This window comes from Prinia subflava, chromosome 19 (genome assembly GCF_021018805.1).
Source record: "Prinia subflava isolate CZ2003 ecotype Zambia chromosome 19, Cam_Psub_1.2, whole genome shotgun sequence".
Taxonomy (NCBI): domain Eukaryota; kingdom Metazoa; phylum Chordata; class Aves; order Passeriformes; family Cisticolidae; genus Prinia; species Prinia subflava.
The window spans coordinates 10,541,838-10,562,876 of NC_086265.1; the positions used below are offsets into that span (position 1 = coordinate 10,541,838).

Below are 21,039 nucleotides of genomic sequence, written 5' to 3' on the forward strand. Positions count from 1 at the left end.
TCTGCTTTTGTTCTCCTCAGCACAGCAGAAAGGCCTGCAGAAATGCTTAGATAATGAACAAATAATTTGGAATCCTCTCTGTACTGTGGTGCAAACCTGAGTGCCTGGAATGCCTGTTTGTGCTACCCGTTCCATTGACTATAACAGAGTAAATGTAAGAAGAAAAAAATAACCTCTCAGTCCTTTCAAGTCAATGCAGGGAAAGATAAATCAGGCTTCAGCCTTGTCTAGATACTAAAGAACCCTTCCTATTTTTTTTTCTGAGAATAAGGATGTAAAACTGATATTGGTATCTGTGAAACAATATCCCCGCTTTGTGTTCATATTGAAATAGCTTCCAGTTTCTCAGTCTTGCAAAATTTCCAGCACATTAATTTGGCACAAATGATTTATAGCTGATGAGCAATTAAAGTATAATTTCTTTCCAGCATCTCAGGCTTTGTGACTAGACTATTAAATGATTTTGCAAGCTTGCTCTATCATTACAGGATAGCAGTGGGATGAATTCACAGGAGAAATTTATTCCTCCTTGCAGACCCAGCATCTGCTCTCAGTGCAAACTGGAGCACTGCTTGCATTCCTCAGACAATTTTCTCAGCATATCTTTTGTCTTCAGGCTTTCTTTGGACCTACAAGAGAGCTTTAGTCTGAATTTCAGTGACAGTTTACTCTGACATTACAAAGTCCTCCCAAAATACCTGTTCTGCCTGGAACCTTTGATGTAGACTGATGCTTTACTCAGACCTGTCAAGGTATTTCAGCACTAGCAGCAAACAAAACCATTTTAAAAATTATTTTTATATTTGGAAGGGCAGCTCCCAGAGGCAAGTGTGGTAGAGAAAAATCAGATTAAAGTACTGGCTACAAAGAGTCCTCACCTCCAAGTTGTTTAAATGTCAGCAGATGACATTTAGCTAACCATGTCTTGATTCTGCTGTAATGGAGGTGGAAAGAACCAGAGGAGCTCCATGTAGACACTTCACCCTTCAGGAAAGGACATGACAGGTATTGTTGTCAACCCTGCTTTGTTTAGGAAGGAACAAATAGCATGGAGATGAGCAGAAAAGGAAGGAAAAAACCCCAAAAATCAAGAGATTTGTACAGCTGACTGTACAGCTGGGAGCTACACTAGGCTATTTGCTTGTAAGATCCTTGTGGGCTTCCCCTTTATAAACCTAATTAAAATGTGCACTGACCATGTGTGACACGATTCTCTTCACTACCACCTAGTGGGAAACTCCTTCATAACCCTGCTCCAGAGCTGCTCCTGATCTCCACCCTCACCTCAGCCTGATGGCAGAAACAAGGAATAAGTGGAGGGAGAAAATGACAGGTGACTGCGAAGGAGGACACGTTCCTGTCTCCACATACAGGTAGAGGAATGTGTAGAGAAAGTCTGAAATTCAAACCCACTCAGCCCCATGGATTTACCACACCACAGCTCCAAGCTCTGCATCCAGCCCAGCCCACTGATGAAAAAACCCAGTTTCCTTCTCAGTAAAATCACATTTTTCAATTATAATCTCATATTTACACCAAAGACTACTACATTAAAACCTAAATGGGTATGTATGGGAAACATTAAAACCATGTATTCTAGCAAATCCTCCCCCACTGAGATACTCGGGGTTTGCACAAATAGCTGAAATCCAACCCTATGAAAACAATGTGTAAATGACAATTATCTCAGATTTTTCACACTCCTGTGTGCCTCTTGGGACTAAGCTCCCAATGCACAAATAATAATCAGTTTTGGTACTCATATAGCTTTTTCCCCCTCAATAATAGAAATAAGGGTGAACATTACCATAATAGCTCTCACATTTCAAGGAGGAGATTATGTTAATGTCATTCAGGCCAGTAAAGCATTTAGCAGTCGCAGCAGGAGGAACAGTAAAATGGTAAAGAATTATTAAAAGAACCATTTCTCTGTGTTTCATTTGCCAATGGCAATTTTACCACCCCATTCAGGGGACTCTATGGGCTCCCTCTAATAGCACTTCTATCATAAATATACTTAGGCTTTTTTCCTTCTCTGTATGCTGCTTGAAGCCACATTACATTGGCTTTGTACCAGCAAATTACTGCATTTTCCGTCATGTACACTTCAGAATAGATATAATTCAGTAAATGAAAACATCAGAGGTAAAAATGGTGTTGATACAGGAGTCAGGCTTTGGGAGTCCATTCTGCCTTCCACAGTCCTGCTGTTCACAGGGCTCTTACTGTGGGTCTGCCCTAGTGCAATAAGCAGAATAGAGACCAGTACATGTAAAATAAGATTAATGCTCCTATTGTGTACCCATTCATACTTTCATGCAGTGTTTTCAGTGTTAATTAATTCACTCACTTTATTAGATACAGGGGAGAAGAGATTAACTTCAGAACAGTTAATACAAAACCAAGCACCACAAACATGAGAAAAACAAGCAGGTATCTCTTGGTGTGTTCAAACTTAAAGTTTCCCCTGTTACAATGACCAAGATTATATTAATCAGAGTGACTTGAGGATCAAGTCATGGCCTGGGAAATGGTTACAATTAAGCAAATCAACATATAGTAAGCACTGGTAATAGATAAAAATAGGTATAGGAAACTCAAGTCCCCTTATTTTAAATATTCCTCCTCAAGGCACAATCCCTGAGTATAATTCAGCTACAGGAGAACACTGTTTGATAATGGCACTCTGAGCTCTTCCTCCAATAGAACTATAATCTAGCTTCCACCCTCGACCTCTGCTATTCTCTCATCACCTCACAACTGCACTTGTAATAATCTGAGAAATATGATATTGCAGTCCTTAGTGCCAGGCTACAAAATAGGGATGCTGGCTAATTCACAACAGGAATCCCTTTCAGCCTGACCATTAGCTATTTTTAACACTTAAGAAACACTGAAAAGCTCACTGGTTTTCCTGCACTGAGCAATCTGAAATACTCAGTGGGGCTGAGCCATTCACTGGCACAGCCTGGCAGGTTCCAGTGAATGGAAAGATGAAAGTGGGTAAGTTTATTTGGTTTTTTGCAAATTGTCCAGGCTCCTATAGTTTAAAATGGACAATTCTAATAGACCAAGGGAAAAAGCCCTTCAGAATAAAGTGATAAAGAATATTTACCTCCTCCTCAGTATCTGAAATGTTTTCTTGTTCAGCTAAGTGTTCTCCACATGGCATCCAGTTGTAGCATTCCGGGAGGTCCCATCATACAAACAGATGTGCATTTCTGGTTTTATAGACTTCAAAGTTCATTGGTTTAAAAAAAAGCTTCTACAGCTGAAGGTCTTCAAGGCAAGCAGAAGCAGCAGCATCAGGACTTCTGGGTGCATAAGGAATCCTCAAAACCACATAATATAGGCATAATTTGTTGCTACTCTTTCTTCTCTTTACAGCTTCCATTGACAAATATCCTGTTCTTTGTTTAAACTCAATGATCTGTGTCCCAATTGCCCCTGAAACATTCAATAGGTTTATATACCAACAGAATATGGACAATCTTTTTAACAAGAACAGTGGTAACATTTTCCACCTTGGTTTATGTAAAAGAGATCACCATGCCAAGGACAGGCAGAAATAAGTAACACAGAATGACAGCATCTCCTCTGTCACATATTGCAAGAGCTCCACAATCTGTTGTGTGTTTGCAAAATCCTTGAATTATAAGGATATATCATGCAGAAACTGTATGTCATGGTTGGATACTGTAATTACAATTGAAAATTACTGTTATCAGCCAGTAATGTTGTCATGTCTACCTGAGGGGTGGGAATAAAGGAAAACTGTAATAACAAATGAAATGCATGGAAATTGTATCAACACACTGTCAGTACAATGCCAAAAAATGCTCACCATTCTTTAAATACTCCTGTGATGGGTGCAAAACCAGCACAACTCTTTATTAAGAGTATAACCCCCAAAAATCTTTAGAAGCTGAAGTTGTCTTTTTACATTAATGTTCACATGAAATTGTCTTACAGTAAATGTTTTTACATGGACTCGGAATTCTTACTCCTTTTTAGCCACACAAAGTGGTCCGGATCCATCAGAGCTTTGTTAATGCCCTGCAGGGAGGGGCCGTGGAGCTCTGGGCGCAGGTCAGATCTGAAATAAAAGGCAAGAGTTAACAGAGGTGCTTGCAGGGAGGAGGGTCCCTCTGCAGGAACTCTGTCCTGCAGCTGGTCAGGAGCCTGGAGAGCTTGGCCAGCAGTGCCCACGAGGGAAAACAGGGGACAAGGTCCTGTGCAGCATTGTCTTGGGACACTGCCCAGTCTGGGGACAGCCCCACCAGGCTCTGTTTAGCTCAGGCTTGATGGGAGTCTATGGGCACAGGCAGCTGCCCCTGGCAAGCTTCCACTGAGACAACAACGTTACATCCTCCAAGGCATCACTCGCACGAGACACTCCTGCATCGAGTCCACATGTGCACATCAGGCTACTCCCTGATTTAGCCACTCAAAGTAGATTCATTCACATTATTTCAGACCAGAAAAGACAATTTAGTCATTAAGGGTCCTGGAGAACCGTTTTAAGCGATTCCAGCCAAGCCAGGGACTGTGTTTTAGGAAATCACCCAAGAGGTGGGAGCAGAACCTCAGAGCAGGGCTGGTATCACGGGATGGAGGCAGGTGAAAAAGGGGAACCACAACCTTGCCCAGAGCACTCATCAGAAGCAGCAGGGCAGTTGATGATAGAGCAGGGATTTTGAACATGACACAGCACCCGGGGCTATTCTTTATCAAATATGTGAATCACAAGCTCAGAGGGGCAAGCCCTGAGATCCCCCAGATTACGTGGGAACACTGCTCCTGCTCATAGTTGAGCAATAAACATGGCAAGGTAAAATGGAGGTACTACCAGTATTTGCACATCAAGATACCCAGCAAGCCAAAGCCAGAACTGAAAATGTACTTAAGTCTTGATGCTCTGCCACAGAACCAGCTGAAGCTTCAGAACACCCTGCGAGGCTTGGGAATGTTCACAAGAAGCCAGTGGTCACCTCTTTCTGCTGGGGGTGGCACAAAGGCCAGTGCAGCTGCCAGTGTGGCTCTCTCTCAGCCCAAAGCCCTTGGCAGGGCAGGACACTGGCTGTACCTCACCACTGCCAGAGCTCCCAGCAGGTTCTGTGATATTCCAACAGCAGCACCTTGTCCTGAGCCATGGGCAACCAAGCACAGCTCTTCCTTTTGGGTACTCCACCTCCTTCCTTCTCCAAAAATAATGGGGCCAGAACTAAGCCATGCTTCTCCATCCCCATCTTCCTAGTTTTTTCCCATACTCACTTTTCCATGCTGCAGATTTTTTATCCCTTCATTTTCTTCTCCTTCTGTCTCCTGCTTCCCTCCCTTTCCCCCTCCCCCTGCTTTCTCTCCCTCTGCACTTTGTGAACTGCTGCGGCAGTGCTGAAGTCCAAAGTTCAGTAACTTGCTAAAGCACACAGATAAATATGAACCTTGGAGAATTTACATTTGCTCCAATGTAAACAGATAGCCAAGGGTCCCTTTATCAGCACTGGCTCAGGACAGTCGTGGGGGGTCTGAAGTGGCTCAATTTTGTATTTTGTTTTTTTTGGGGGGTGTAAAGGCGGGAGGCCGTGCTGTGCCCACTCTCCTGACAGTCGGGCGCGTTACCTCAGGAACATGGTGTAGGGAGGCTGGAAGCAGGATAACCTGGAATTCAAACCCAAGAGACACCAGGCTGAAGACCATGGTCTCGAAGCTGACTCATCTGCAAGTGGAGCTGCTGGAAGCGCTGCTGGAGTCGGGGCTGAGCAAGGAGACCTTGATCAAGGCACTGAGCGAAGCGGAACCCTACGGGCTCCAGAGCGAGAGCCAGCGCGCCATCAATGCCCTCCAGACTGAGAAAGGGGAGCCCTGTCCCGACATCCCCAACCTCCCCAACGGCATCGGGGAGGCCAGGGCATCAGAAGATGAAACCTCCGATGACGGAGAGGAATTTACCCCTCCAATAATGAAGGAGCTGGAAAACTTGAGCCCTGAGGAGGCTGCTCACCAGAAGGCTGTGGTGGAAAGACTCTTACAGTAAGGACAGATTTACTGCTCCTCTTTGCTTTCTTGCACTCTAACTCTTTTCCTTTCCCCTTCTCCTCAGTGTCTCTAGTATTCACAATTGATCTAGCTGCACAGAGACAATCTTCATCCATGCCAGGACTAGCAGCCCCCAAACGCTTTATAAATGCTCAGATTTTCCTTTTATCTTGCCTAAAATGCATTAAGGAAGCTATGGAGCCTGATTACATATTTGACATGCTTATAGCATCAGGCTTCAGGATAGTCCAAGGCCTGTACAACTCTCATCTCTCTGACTGAATGTTAAGGTTTAGGATTAAAATTTTTAATACAATTCACAATTTCAGTCATCAGGAAAGAAAAAACCCAAACTGATCACTGAGCTGGTGCTATATTTATATGAATGATACAGTGAAGTTGTAACATTTCCCTGCTGTATTTAAGGAGAATTATATTGTTAATTTGACTGGGGTTTGCTATAGATTACTGGCCAAAGCCAAATCAAGAAACCTTGTCCTTGTCTTTCTTCTGAGTGTGAAGTTCCCTGACTTCAGTGGGGATTCTTCTTGTAAAAATCACACACCAAATACATGCAGAAGTTAAAAACTGGACAAAACACTGTGCTCCTACCATCCACTGCCTGTCACAGTTACAAAGTACATATGCAGCAACGATTACAGGGTTTGCTGCCTTTGCCTTTGCATACAAGGATTTTTGAGATCAAAAGACAGGGAAAGTTCCCTGAACCAATAAGCCTCACAATAGACTCAGAGAAACATTCACTCAGTCTCCCATTTGGGATTCTTACTGGGATACAATCCCCAAGGGAGACCCAAGAGGTTTGTCCAAGCAAGGATCAGGCCCATCCTACCATCTATCACAACAGACTCTTGCTTATTTTGGGGTTATTTTGAAATGACAAGCTGATAGAAGACAGAGGGGCAGCAACATCCTGCACCTAAAATCTTCACTAAAAATCCAGCTAGAGAATTTCTTAGGCTTTCTGATCACTCTCTTTCACATGCAAAGGAAATCAACAGAAAATACAGCAGCAGAAGCAAACATCAAATCCCTCCACAAAAGGCCAGAGCTAAGCAAAGAGCATGACAACAGTTAGCATTCACTGTAAATACTTAAAAGAAAGCTCCCTGGCACACTGGGAGTTGATGATTCTGCAGAACCCAAGAGAGGAAAATTCACTGGATCATCTCTTACCTGGGTGGGGAAAACATCCCCAGTAATTCAGTCTCCTCCTGGCCCAGTATGTCTCATTTCTTCCCAACTTCCAGCTCTTCCACATCTCTACGTTTTCTCTACTTCCTTTACATCTTTCAGATTCTTTTTACCTGTTTCCCTTCTCTCCTCACTATTGTTTCTGTGCTATTCCTCCCATTTTGTTGTCTCCTTGGCTGATTCTCTGCCTCCCACTCTTTTTCTTCCCCCCATCCTTGTCTCCTTCTCATCCTCCTGAGTCTGCGTGCAGGTCTTGGGGCAGTTTGAGCCCAGTGGCACCGGGCGGGCCCTGGCTAGTTACTAATTATCCAATGGCTTTATTATTTCTCTTTTGTCTTATAAATTTATAGATGAAAAGACCCTGATAAGCTTTTTGATCATTAACTTTTGATGGTTTATCAAGTATCTCTCCAGAAAGGAAGCCATGGAAGTTGAGGAAGATCTCCCTGGCTTTGTCCCTTTTTCCCTAAGGAGTGGGTGAAGCAGGACTGCAGTGACACCCGCTGTGATCTAAGAACAGACACACGGGTGGAGGGAATTCCTTCCTGTCACCCTCACTTCAGCACCATTTCTGCTTTCTGCTCCTCCCTGCCCTTCTAGGATCTTGCTGCCAGCCTTCCCTGTGCTCACCAGCCTCACCACAAGTCTCACCTCTCCTCCAAAGCTGTGACATTAACGCTTTCTGATGAACAGGGAGTCCACTGAGCAGCAGTTCCATTTCACAAATGGAAACTGAGGCACAGACAAATTCTAGGACCTACCTAAACCCCTGAGACAGCACAGGGGAGACTGGGCAAGGACAGGGATCTCCTAAGCCTCACACTAGCTCTTAATTACAAAGGCTTTACTCTGAAACATCAGAGATCTCTGTCATCAGTCTCCCCCACTACAGGACAGAGCAATTCAATTCTGCTGTTGAGGAAGTATAAAGACACCAGAAGCCTCAGTTTCAGAAAAAAATTACAAGAACACTTATGGAGATCTATAACAGATTTAAATGAATCAAGTTAAAATGAAAATGATAGGAAGCCTGCATTGACATTGAATGTTTCAAATTTCTCATCAAATCAACAGTGTGTCTAAAAATCTATTCAAAGCATCTGAACCAGTATCAGGGGTTGATAATACCCTAAGAAGTTATTTACTAATAAACCTTTTTTGGTTTTAAGATCAAACCTTTCCATTAATAGATGCCTAAAAGTAATGTCATTAAAATAGTATTATAAGTATTGTAAAGCAGGGCAGAACAGTCTATGGTAGAAATTACTTCCAGCAATAGATAAAATAAAGGTGGGCAAGAATCCCCATGCCCAGGGATTCCCAGCAAAATATTGATGCTTGCAAAACTATTTCAGCATCTGCAAAAGGGTTTCAAATGCAGAAACCAGATGGAGGCAATTCTCTCTTTAGACAGAAGCTTCTTCAGGCATTATTAACAATTCCTGGTCTGCAGGCCAAACTTTAACAGAGAGATTGACTTCTGGGCAGCTGATACAGAAAAGTCTTTGTGGCAACTGCAGCCATTGCTTATAAAGCCATTGCTTTGTAAAGCAGGATCAGGAAAGAGAAAAAAATGACAGCACCAAGAGACCAACTATGTCTTCACAGGACCACTGAAGTTGAAACCAGTTTGAAAAACTCAAAGGTTTCAGGTCAAAGCTGAGTAGAACAGAGGAGATTCATCCACAGGACTGGGTGCATCCATGGGTGTTGATTAGATTTTGTCCCTACAGAGAAAACATGCTAAAAGCACTTCAGATAAAGGTTTCTCTAGTGGGGGATTAACATAATTTCATTTTGTCCTTTCATATGTCTCACTGATCTCCCATAGATTTACAGTTCGAATAAAAACATTCTTTCCATATCAATCCACACAGCAAACAAATTGCATCTGTGATAAGAAATAAGTGACTCAGTAGGGAGGTAGAGCTGTGTGGAGAAACTCCCAGATATTCCCAGAATATAAAGCAAGAAGGAAGATATCCTTGGGGGAAGGGATCCTACTGCAGGTAAAGCAAATGGAGAGAGGTATAGCAGCAATCCACCTGTAGGGCAAGGGGTGAAATTCCATTAGGAAAGAGAGAAATTGAGATAAGCAACAGATTTCCCCTGGAGGCAGGGATAAAAGCATGTTTTCCAGAAGGAAAAAAGAAAACAAAGCTATATAATGACAAAGGTCCAGTCTTCCCCCCTGCTTAGAACAGCTCTAGCTGGGGAATCTGGAGATGAAGCTGCCACACCCCTTTCATTTCCACATATAAACCAAGATGAGGCAAACCAGGCCAAGTTCAACAGAAAGGAGCATGGCCAGGGTGGATGGTCTTACCTTCCCTCTGCCCAGCCCGGCCCAGGCTGGGCTTGAGGAGCAGCTCCAGAGGAAAGGGCTGGGGATGGTCCTGAGCACTCCACAGCTCTGAACCTCTGCTGGAGCAGGGTCTGGTCCCAAGCAGCAATTCAGAACCTACCTCAGGGAAATGAAGGCTTCTCCCACCTGAGAATCAGAACAGGAAAAAAGGAGAGAGAGAGAGAGAACGAGCAATAGAAGAACGAAAAGAGCAAAGAAAAAATAAAAAGTCAGGAAGAGTGAAGGAGGGAGAAGGTCCCCTGAATGTTACATCTCCAGCTCTCTGGAATGGGTTTTCTTTAATGCTAACAACTTGATATTTACTTTCCATTTAAATTTGAGATGTTGCTATAAATTATCAACCAGCCTCTTGTTCCCTTTGAGTTTATAACTAACTACCTGGGTTACTTATTGTTCAGGTAACAAAAGGGAGGTGAAAACGCCCTTAAAAAGCGACCTCAGAACTAAGAAAATGGGAAGCTGACATGGGGAGAGGACCCTGGCCCCTGTGGTGGGGATGAGCAATGGAGAAGGGCTATGCTCACATGACAATAAGCAACTAAGAGCAGGAGAGCAAGACTTCAGAAAAAGGAAGTGAAAGGTACCTGTGTGAGAGCAACTAGATTAGACCATGGAGAACAAGACCTTGGGGAGACAGTTTGCATCTGAGGAGAAAGGAAAACTAAAAGGCAGGAAACAATCTTGGAGAAAGGGAAGGAGAGCTTGAGCAAGGCAGACCCATTTGTGCAGTTCTGACTCACTGAAACGATTGAGATTTGACTGTAACAACAGGCAGGAGAACTCAGTTTAGAGCTAAATCCTCCCCTCTGACAGCCAGTGATAGTCTTGAAGCCCGTCAAAGAGAAAAGGTTTCAACTTCTGATGTCTTAGCCTGTGATGGAGGCTCTGCAGGTGGAACTGTGTATTTGAGCAAGGGTTCAGCTGGCCAGGCTCTCATCCTTGGACTGTGGTGTAGCCTTGGGCCCAAAGGACCTGCTCCATTGGTTTTGCAGACTGGCCTTTGACAATGTAGAGTAGCCAGGATTTCATACAGCTGGCCTAGGAAGTCACACTGTACTAAGATTCTCTGCACTATTTTGCATCACAAAGCTCCCTGCTGTGTCAAAAGACAAAAGCCACAAGTCTTTAACCACTGTGAGAAGAGACTCACAGAACTTACTGGTTTGTTCCTGCCACAAAGTGAGGATCTCAACAGGAGAGACAAAACTGACTCGACTGGGGTGCAGAAAGGAACTAACACATAACAGAGGCTTCCATCAGTGGCAACACAGTCTTTCCTCTTCCTTTGTGAGCCAGAACTCAAATCAAAGAGGCCAGCTTCCCAGTCAGAGTCTTTTCTCCTCTCTACAGGGACTTGGACAATGAAGGCAGGGTGCAGGTGCTGGCCAGACTATCACAAGTACAAAGGCAGGAGACTGGTTTAGGCAGCAGGAGGAAAACAAAAACCAACCCAAAACCCCCCAAACATGAGGAAATAAAAGCTTTCTTAAATTCAGCTCAATTTGAGGGTTTTGGAAGACAAAGATAGTTAAGGGAAGATGCTAAAAATAAAGAAGCCTCTACGGCAAGCGCTCCAATGTAAAAGAGAAACAAATGTTCTATTTTGAGCAGGTTCTTCAAAAAGCTGTAACTGACACCGTTTGTGTCACACTTTAACTGCTGTGAGCTTGTTCCTTGGACTGCACAGCCCTGGGGAGAGGGGCTGCAGGGAACAGAGATAAGGGTGTTTGTACTGAGGGAACAGGTGTGGACTTTGTCCTCCTTATCACTGTGCAGCCTCCAGCAATCTCCTGAGTCAACAGAGCCATGAACCACACAGTTGCTGACTGCTGCTCAGACATGTGTGCTCTTGTGACAGTTTCTGCACCATCCCAGGTACCTTTTTTTCTCCCCACTGCTCCTTTGATGCTGGTGTTGAATATCACACCAGTGTCTTCCTATAGCACTGCAAGCCATTTCCTCCAGACATTTCCCACAGAAGGATGCTCTTGTTCAAAGTGAGCCAGGAGCTTCTGCAGAGGTGCTCTGGCACTGTTTGGATTTAGACTGATGGGTTTCACATCTTTATTTCTACTGTGATTTTCAGCTGTGGTGAAATCAACACACATAAAGTCACAGTCATGTTTTCTCTATTTTCCTCAAGAACCTTAATGGATATTCTAACTGGAGATCATAAAACCCAGAGGATAACATTAATTATAAAATCCCAAACTGCTCCTCAAATTTTGTGAGCAGGTCCGAAATAGTTCTATTCCCTCAGCTGTTACCCAAAGGAGGGCAGCAGTTGGAGGAATTAGAGGTTTGCCTGTGGTTCTGTATTGCATTTAGAAGCTCTGAGTAGATCTAGGTGTGAACCTATGTGTTTAAGCAACACATAGCAGATGTGTGAGAACATAATTCTGGATGATTTGTCATATACATATGCATACAGAGCTGTCATGTCACAGTATAATGACAGCCTGTTTCCATTTACTGAATCATTGCAAGGCAACCCAGCCTGGACCAGAACCAGGGCATGAGTCAAGTTCAGTCTAGTATCACAATCAATCTGTCTTGGAAAACTCAGTACAGTACATCTGCCCCATCTGCTTTAATGACAAGGGGATAGGGAAGAAAAGTTATGTAGGGGAAGGGAAGAGAGAGGTTATCCCTGTGTATTGGGAAGCTCCCCTGGTAAGCAAAGTCTCCTCCTAAGGACAGACCTAAGTGTGTACAGACAGCAGTTCAAAGGAAGCCAGTGTTACATATTTCACACTTTATTTCCAATGTCAGGCAGTTTTACCCTGCACGCAGATTCAAAACTGAGCCAGGTAGCACACTGGGAACAGCTTTGTCCCCTGCAGACAGTGAGCCCTCTGGCCTCACCAAATGTGATGGTGATGACTGACAAGTGCCCCTCAGGAGCTACTACTGCACTCCCTTAAACCCAGCTCTGCTGAGAGCAGGAGTTTGATCTCTCTCCCCTGAGAAATGTTTTCTGTTCCTTCCAGAGAGGATCCCTGGCGAGTAGCAAAGATGGTGAAGTCCTACCTCCAGCAGCACAACATCCCTCAGCGTGAGGTGGTGGACACCACTGGTCTGAACCAATCCCACCTCTCCCAACACCTCAACAAGGGCACTCCCATGAAGACCCAAAAACGGGCAGCCCTGTACACCTGGTACGTCCGGAAGCAGCGAGAGGTGGCCCAGCGTAAGTACAGCAACAACTGCTCTCCTGTCCCACTTTCACAAAGGCTTCTGCTCCCCCTGGCTCCTCCTTACTCCTTATGGCTCTCAAGGAAATGTTCCCTTGCCCATGTGCTTGCAGAATTCACACATGCTGGCCAGGGTATACTGACAGATGAGCCCATGGGAGATGACCTGCCCACCAAGAAGGGAAGAAGAAACCGCTTCAAGTGGGGTCCGGCCTCACAACAGATCCTCTTCCAAGCCTACGAGAGGCAGAAAAACCCCAGCAAAGAAGAGAGGGAGGCACTGGTGGAAGAGTGCAACAGGTAAGGGTGGGTGTGTGTCTTTGAGGAAGAGGGGCACAGCAGGGTCCTCTGCATTCTGGGTGTTTGCTGTGCCACTGGGAGGCAGGCCAGAGGTACAGCACTGAGTGGCACCACTGACACCAGCCACGCTTGAATGAAATGCCACAACTGCTCAATCCTTGTCCACAGAGCACAAGGAATGCCTCAGCTCTTGCAGGACCTTCCACACAGTGTGCCAGACCGCAGCCACCTTGGGGCTGTGCACGCACTTTGTGTCTCTGACTGAGCCCAGCTCAGCAAGGCTCTTCTTGTGCTTTTCCCAACAGGGCAGAGTGTATTCAGAGAGGTGTTTCCCCATCCCAGGCCCAGGGACTGGGCTCAAACCTGGTGACAGAGGTCAGAGTTTACAACTGGTTTGCCAACCGCAGGAAGGAGGAGGCTTTCCGGCACAAGCTGGCCATGGACACCTTCAGCGGGCCCCAGCCCACCTCTGCCCCTCCTCTAACTCCCCACAGCTCCTCCTCCCTCCAGCCACCACCTGCTCTCTCACCCAGCAAAGTTCACGGTAAGAAACAACCAAGGGGAGATCTGAAAAAGGGGTGAACCTCCCCAAACTCAGCCACCCAAACTGTCTCCCAAGTCCAGCCCTTCAGGAAATGAATCTACAGACAGAGAAAGCAGATTTGCTACAAGGGAAGAGCAAAGGTGACAAAGAGAACATGTTTCTGGGTGAGGAGAGTGGCTAGAATGTCAGAGGAGGTAAAATTCAGTAACTCACTCACTGTGAGGCCTCCCAGCTGCAGGCATCAACACCAAATTTCCTGTTCCAGAAGCCATCACTGCCTGCCAGAAGTCAGCTCCATGCCCTTTCAGTCATGTGTGCCCCTTACTCCTTTCAATGCCAGCCCCATCAAACCCTGACAGAGTTTTTAGGCATGAGGAAAAGGGTATTCTCCATCCAGGAAGGGCACAGCTTTTTCAGCTTCACAGGGCAGAGCTGGGGTTGCTCTTGCTCTGGGAGGAGATGATCTCACCCAGACTCCTCTCTGCAGCCCCATCCAGAGGGGTGTCCCCTGCTCCCTGCAGCACTCACAGCCGGTGTTTGAGGGGCAGTTACACCAAATTCAGGGGAAAGTCAGGGCAGGGTGTGAGAGCCTGTTCCTCTGGTTCCCTACTGACCATTAGGTATCTGCCCAAATACCTGGTGGCAAGTGCCTGCAAAGGAAACTGAATTTAGTGCCTGCCTAAGTTTCTGTTTCTCACGTGTGACAACCAGTTTCCCTCCTGTTGTGACACAGGGGTGAGGTACAACCAGCAGCCAGCCAGCGAGGCAGAGTCCTCCAGCAGCAACCACCACGGGAACAGCTCCATGGTGACCACCCAAACCATCCTGCACCAGGTTTCTCCCCCTGGGCTGGAGCCCAGCCAGAACCTGCTGAGCACAGACACCAAGCTGGTAAGTGATGGATACTCCAGTTCTGCGGACTGGAAGATGTCAAGCCATCTGCCTGTGGCCATAATATGAACTATTCACAGGTATTTTTCCTAGAGTGTTCTTAAATCCACTTTATGTCACATAGTCATATGTAACATTGTTACATAACATGTTATGTAACAATATATGTTATATTAGAGTCACTTTGCACTGGCCATGTAAGATCAATAGTCCTGAGATACATGTGCCCTCTAGACTGTGGTGAGGGCAGGTATAGAGCACGAAACAAGAAGACATTTCCTTATCAGCAATTAAAACAGTCTGTTCTGGAAACACAGCACTCAAACTATGACCAGATTTCCTTCTTCCCTGGGAACCCTATTCTCCCCTCCTTTCCACAGAGAGAGTCTTATCTCATGTCTAACTTTTATTTGGACTCTACCAACTCAAGAGAGTTGATCAGACCAGTGGGATTATCAGAACACAGACCCACACTTCCATCTATCTTCCCTGTAAAAGTGAAGCCCAACAGCCTGGATGCAGACATGTACTGGATAACCAGACTGCCTCCTCAAAGACAATATCCTGCTGAGATCTGACCAGACCTTTTCCCACATCATTAACAAAGAAGCATCAGAACTACATGACTGATCATTTTCAGTCTGCACATGTTCCAACAGTCAGCAGAAGCCTGCATTAGCACAGGCTGGCCAGAGGCAAAGTTAAGGTTGCTAAAAATAAACATATGATTTAAATCTCATCAGTCACTCACTTTGCTGGCTTTCTGGTCTCTTGCTGAAGAAAATATTTTTTTCACGAGGTCCCGAAAATCTTCTATGTCTGTCTTCTAAAACTGATATCAAGGTGGTTTGTTCCACTGTTTAACTTCTTGGTACTTATTCCTACTAAAGATTCCTTACAACTTTTTGTCTGAGGGGAGAGATAAGAAATATAATATAAGGCATTTAATTTTCTCTATCAGCCAAATCATTAGAATGCTTTTTGCTCTTCCACAGCACTATGACTACAGGTCTCTAAAGGACAGAGAACTCCTGGATTCCATGTTGATCTCTGCTACTAGAATTACTGTGTAAAGTTACCTGAGCCTCTTAATTTCTCTGGGCTTCACCTCCTGCCCTCAGCTATGAGACAGAAGATGATCTTTCCCTATAGAGAATGCAGTGGGCCTAATCTCATTCTTATGATTTCTTAAATGTCCCTTCCAGAGAGGATCTAAACTAAAGGAACTAAACCAGCAGGGATTTACTCTTAGTGTGCCAACAGCTGAGCTGTGCTAGTTAATCGATGAGCACACAGGAACTGCAGACAAGGGTATGTGGAGCCTTTCCAGTGAGCAAGGGGGAAGAGCAGGAGGAAAGGAGTTTACGACAGCTTTGGGACTCTGTGCTGCAGGCGGCACATTCAGGGTTCTCCTTTCCACAGGTATCAGCCTCCGGAGGAACCCTCCCTCCTGTCAGCACCCTGACTGCCCTGCACAGCCTGGAGCAGAGCCCACACACGCTGAGCCAGCAGACCCAGAACCTGATCATGGCCTCGCTGCCGGGGGTGATGGCCATCGGCGCCGGCGAGAGCCCGTCCCTGGCGCCCGCCTTCCCCAACCCCGGAGCCTCCACGCTGGTGATCGGTGAGTGGGGCCAGCAGCTGCCTCTCGCTGTCACAGTCACCTGCCCCACTTTCAAAGCCTTATCACTGAGCTGGCAGCGATACAAACCTGGGGAAATTGTCACCAAAGGTCAGCAGCACTGCTGGCAAGTACCACTGGGACTAAGGACAGATGTTCCCCATTCACGTTAGAATTAAGTTACACACAAACCCCACGTTTTAAGAGTAAGGGACTTTTACAGTCTATTCCTATGCCAATGTTTTGGTTTGCTGCTCTTCATCTTTCCAAATATAAATATAATGCTTCCTTAAAATGATGAAAATTGAAGCATGTTCATAATGCTTGAAAGACAAAACATCATGTTCCACTTCCTGCAAAGAGCAGCATATGCCTTTGGAATCCACAGCAGTAATTACTATTTTTTTATATTTTTCACTTTGACAGCTTTTCTGGACTTTTATGAGATTTCTTTTCATTCCAAGACTAGTCTACTGCCAAAGTGCATCTCATTAGAGAAAGGAAAATAAAATGTATCCTCTTCTCTTACACTTTCTTCCCAAGAAGAAAGAGGCCTTGTTTCGTTTCATGGTGACAGCTGTGAACTAATTTCCATTTCTTCCCAAGATTATGATATAGATCTGAATTCTGTGCAAACAAAAAAAAAAAACCAAACTGGAGTGCTGAAGAGACCTGCTGATTTACAGAAACAGGGTCTGGACAGTTGTGGGAAATGGGCAGTAATGTGTGAAACCCTCTACCTCCCTCACCGATCCAAATTTCTTAATTTGGCAGCCCTAGCAAAAAGAGTTGAAACTTCATTCCACATGGCTGGACAGCTACAGCCTAGTTGTCTCCATTGCCAACAGCTTCATAAAATAAAGAGAGTAAATTAACTGGGCACTGAGGTGATGCTCTGAGTTTATTTTTGAGCAAGGCTTCCCTGGTGATTACTAAACTGGAAAAGGGGCTATAGTGGTACACAAGGATGCAGACAGGAACAAACACTGGAAACCAGAGGTGGGCTTATGCAGTTTTTGGACATTTCCACTTCTCTCTCACAGGCATGAAATCTAATCTTAATCACAAACAACCAAGGGAACACCTGAAAAGCAGGCTCTGAGATCAGCCTGCAGTGACAGGCTGCCACAGGGCTGTTTGAGATGCCCCCATTGCAGAGCAGCCACTCCTCCTGCACTGTGGGACACCACTGGCATCAGTTCTTGTTTTCCAGGCCTGGCCTCAACCCAGCCCCAGAGTGTTCCTGTAATAAACAGCATGGGGAGCAGCCTCACCACCCTGCAGCCTGTCCAGTTCTCCCAGCAGCTGCACCCATCCTACCAGCAGCCCCTCATGCAGCAAGTCCAGAGCCACATCAACCAGAGCCCCTTCATGGCTACCATGGCTCAGATACAGAACCCTCACGGTAAGAACGTGAACTCAATTGTTAAAATAAACAAAAATAAAGATACTCTTCTGGAGCATTTGCTGGGTCATTGGGCTTACAGCACTCTGTTTTCCTCCTCTGTTATTGTCGCTCTAATTATGAAATTAGCTTTCTACTGAATTTCTCTCCCTGTCCCTCCACTCCCAGCATTTTGGAGACAGACAGCAGGTCCCAGTGCACGAGGAGAACTCAGCCAAAGCTCCAGCACCCACATGACGTTGTTTTCTTTCATGTACAGCTCTCTATGGCCCCAAATCTGAAGTGACTCAATACACACACACAGGCCTCTTACCACAAACCATGGTGATAACAGACACAGCCAACCTCAGCGCCCTGACCAACCTGACACCAACTAAACAGGTAACAGCCTTTATTTAGCCTTTGTTCCCCCTCCTGAGAGCTGCTCCACTCTGCAGGCAGCTCCTTGCATGCCAAAGAGTTTTGGGGTGTGTCTTTCTTGTTTCCTGGCCCTGCTGGTAGCAGCTGCAGTACTGGAGGCACTAGAGCAAGTTCTTCACTGCATCATCCAGGAGGATTTCACCTCCCCAGAAACTGCCCCTGCTCAGTGCTTCTCTCCCAGCTGTTAGAAGGGACATAGAAGCCAGGCACTATTAACTCTCTTTTCTCCAGGCATTCACACCTGACTCAGAGACTCACACCGAGTCTGGGATGCACACACCAGTGTCACAGGCACCAACAATCCATCTACAGAACCAAGACACGACCATCCAGCACCTTCAGCCAGCCCCACGCCTCACCTCCAGCCCTGCTGGTAAGATCAGCAGCCACTACTGTGGCTCTTAAGCCATGTATTGCCTAGTTTTTCTTGTCAACATTGCAAAATCCAGTTAGAAACTGGTAATTGGGGCTCACAATTCCCTAAATTGGCTCTGCCAGTGTCCTGGGGGATTTGAAAAGTCAATACAAGGAAAAGATTCCGAGCAGAGTCTGTGTAATGCCAGATTGTGGAAATGGCCCCTTCAAAATCTAGAAAGGAAAATACCTTGAAAAATATCAACAAAATCAGTGTCAATGAGTACCCAGTCCTGTGGGCAGTTTACAGGGCTGAGAAGCCCAAGACTCCCTCATGAAGACTCCAATTGGGTCTTCCCAGTTCTAAGAGGAGAACTAGGACATCAACCAGAATTCTTAGAACTGAACACTCTGGAGATTGCTGCCCTCAATGTTTTCATGGGCTGTGGACCCAAGCCAGGTATTCAGCAGCACACAAAACACAGAGAGCAAAAAGACAAAAGCAGTTATGCCCCTAAGGCAGGAGAGCACAGCCATGCAGGGAATGGGGGGTGCACATGCACAGAGGACTGATGAGGGTCTGAGCTGACTTGTGCCTGTGCCTTTGGCAGTGTCCTCCAGCAGCCTGGTGCTGTACCAAAGCTCCGACTCCACCAGCAGCCACAGCCAGCTGCTGCCATCCTCTCACAACGTCATCGAGACCTTCATCTCCACACAGATGGCATCTTCCACCCAGTAACCACCACAGGCAGCTCCTGAGGGACTGCCAGGTGCAGCTCCAGCCAGGAGCCACCACAGCCTCACACAAACCCTACTCAGCTGCCTCCAGGAGAGAAAACGTCTCAGGCTCGAGACAGAAAACATGGAAAGATGATGCTGGCACTGCTAAAATCCACTGTCCCCCAAAAAAACCAGCAAAGCTGAGCCCTAGGAGCAGAATGACCAGATATCCTTTTGTGGCTGCCCAAGAAGGAATCCCAACAGTGCCAGGACGTGGATGGGACCTTCATTCAGCTCAGCTCTCATCAGGCTGGGACTGTACAAACCTGCCAACACCAGACTAAATCATGTGGGAAAGAGCAAAGCTGAGCTGCCAAAGAAGGGACACCACCTTTAAACACTCTCCTTTGCTGCAAGGAAGCACCAACAGGAACTATGAGAAATAACAGCACCTTGGAAGTTCCTGACTTTGCAAGGAGAATAACCAAGAAACAGATTTGGGAATGGCTCGGCACAAACCTGTCAGTATGGGATCACTGACAAGCTACAAATCCATCATTAACTAAAAAAATACCAAACATTCTCAGTTAAAAATGACCTGCTCCAAAATCATGCTATCCTAATGGAAATGGCTTGGTTGTTTTTGATATAGCTCTGCTTTGTTTTAAATGCAGAAATTAAAGTTTAACAGCTGCACGGAGATTCCAGTTCTCTGCATTAAGCCTGTGGATTCTCATCTTGTCTGACTTGCTGAATGATTTGCAGGAGGGCACTCCCCAGTGGCCCCTGACACTGCCCAGCACCTGGGAGGTTCCCATGCTCCATAGAGAGTAAAGGTTCCTTCAGTTTTCTCTAGAAACACTCAGCCTGGATTCATTTTACAGAACATGGCTCATTCTCAGCTTCCATGTAGGTTTGATTTGTAGTTCTTGGTATGCAAATAACTACCCTGGGCTCTGAGAGTCTTGCTTGCACCAAGTGAGGGGTTTGAGTCCCAAAGATCCACTTATGTCCTTCCTCTTCTAATTATTCCTCTCTGTTTACTCTCAACATCCACATCACTGATGCGTCATTAGCCAGACGTGAAAACAGCCCCAACAAACAGGGATTTGTCTGTGACTGAAACTGAGCTGCTCTTTCAACTGTGAAATCCATGAAAAACCTTGGGACTGGAAGGGAGGATTGAAAAGCCCAGCAGTGAACTCCTCAGTTATCGTATCTGGGAATGTCAAAATTGCAGATGTCCGTGAAAAGTTTCATTGATAAGAGCTTCCTTTAGCTACCACCAACAATTTCAGTAACTAGATTGTCTGAGGAATTTTATCCTAGAATTGTTTCCTAATTTTCCATGTGCATCAGTTGCAAATATATCTATTTTCCAGTTAGCATAAAAATAAACCCAAAACAAAGCAAAAGGAAACATCTAGGCCACCATGCATTTGAAAGCCCAGGTTTAAAATCCAGTACACTGAAGTTTTAACTGCACATAAGACAAGTAACTTCTGCTGGCACATTCTGTTAGATTACAAGCCAAGTTTCTACTTAGCTTTTCTATTTTTGGATGTCAGCTGTTGTTTTCTTGACTAAAAACCAGTAAGAATCTTACAGTAATTTCCCATGCTCAAAGAACTACACTTCACTCTTCTGGTTTCTCTAATCTGGCTTTCTGATCTTCTGAATTGGGCCAATAAATTGGATTTACTGAGACCCAGGAATCTTAAAAACAGAAGTATTTATGAGTAACAGTTAATTTCCTGAAAGACTGAAAGTGAAGAATAAGCAGACAGAGTCATACTGAAAACTATCAAACCTCACAGTATTTCAGAGAGACAAAAGTCATTAACCTCCCCAAACAAGGACTGAAAGGTGGTTTTTAAATTAGGGTTAAGTCCTTCCTGCAGCAATTTTGTAGCATTGATCACCCTGCAACCAAAGAGCCATCCTGAACCACCTCTGTCTCTGCTGGGGAGA

General features: G+C 45.4%; 1 protein-coding gene across 1 annotated transcript; it reads left to right on the plus strand.

Moving 5' to 3' along the window:
- Positions 1-2,264: 2,264 nt before the first annotated feature.
- On the plus strand, positions 2,265-20,934 carry HNF1A (HNF1 homeobox A). The gene is made up of 9 exons (XM_063416353.1): positions 2,265-6,033; positions 12,610-13,113; positions 13,419-13,657; positions 14,391-14,548; positions 15,971-16,172; positions 17,383-17,574; positions 17,834-17,955; positions 18,226-18,367; positions 18,960-20,934. The coding sequence occupies exons 1-9, from the start codon at positions 5,699-5,701 to the stop codon at positions 19,085-19,087; spliced, it is 2,022 nt and encodes a 673-aa protein (XP_063272423.1). The 5' UTR covers positions 2,265-5,698; the 3' UTR covers positions 19,088-20,934.
- Positions 20,935-21,039: the final 105 nt, after the last annotated feature.

What these genes read in the sequence shown, in the direction of transcription:
- HNF1A (XM_063416353.1), top strand. Translation starts at nt 5,699, where the DNA reads ATGGTCTCGAAGCTGACTCATCTGCAAGTGGAGCTGCTGGAAGCGCTG. An exon ending in TGAGCACAGACACCAAGCTG is followed by an intron (nt 14,549 to 15,970) that starts GTAAGTGATGGA and finishes TCCTTTCCACAG; the next exon opens with GTATCAGCCTCCGGAGGAAC. An exon ending in TCAGATACAGAACCCTCACG is followed by an intron (nt 17,575 to 17,833) that starts GTAAGAACGTGA and finishes TTTCATGTACAG; the next exon opens with CTCTCTATGGCCCCAAATCT.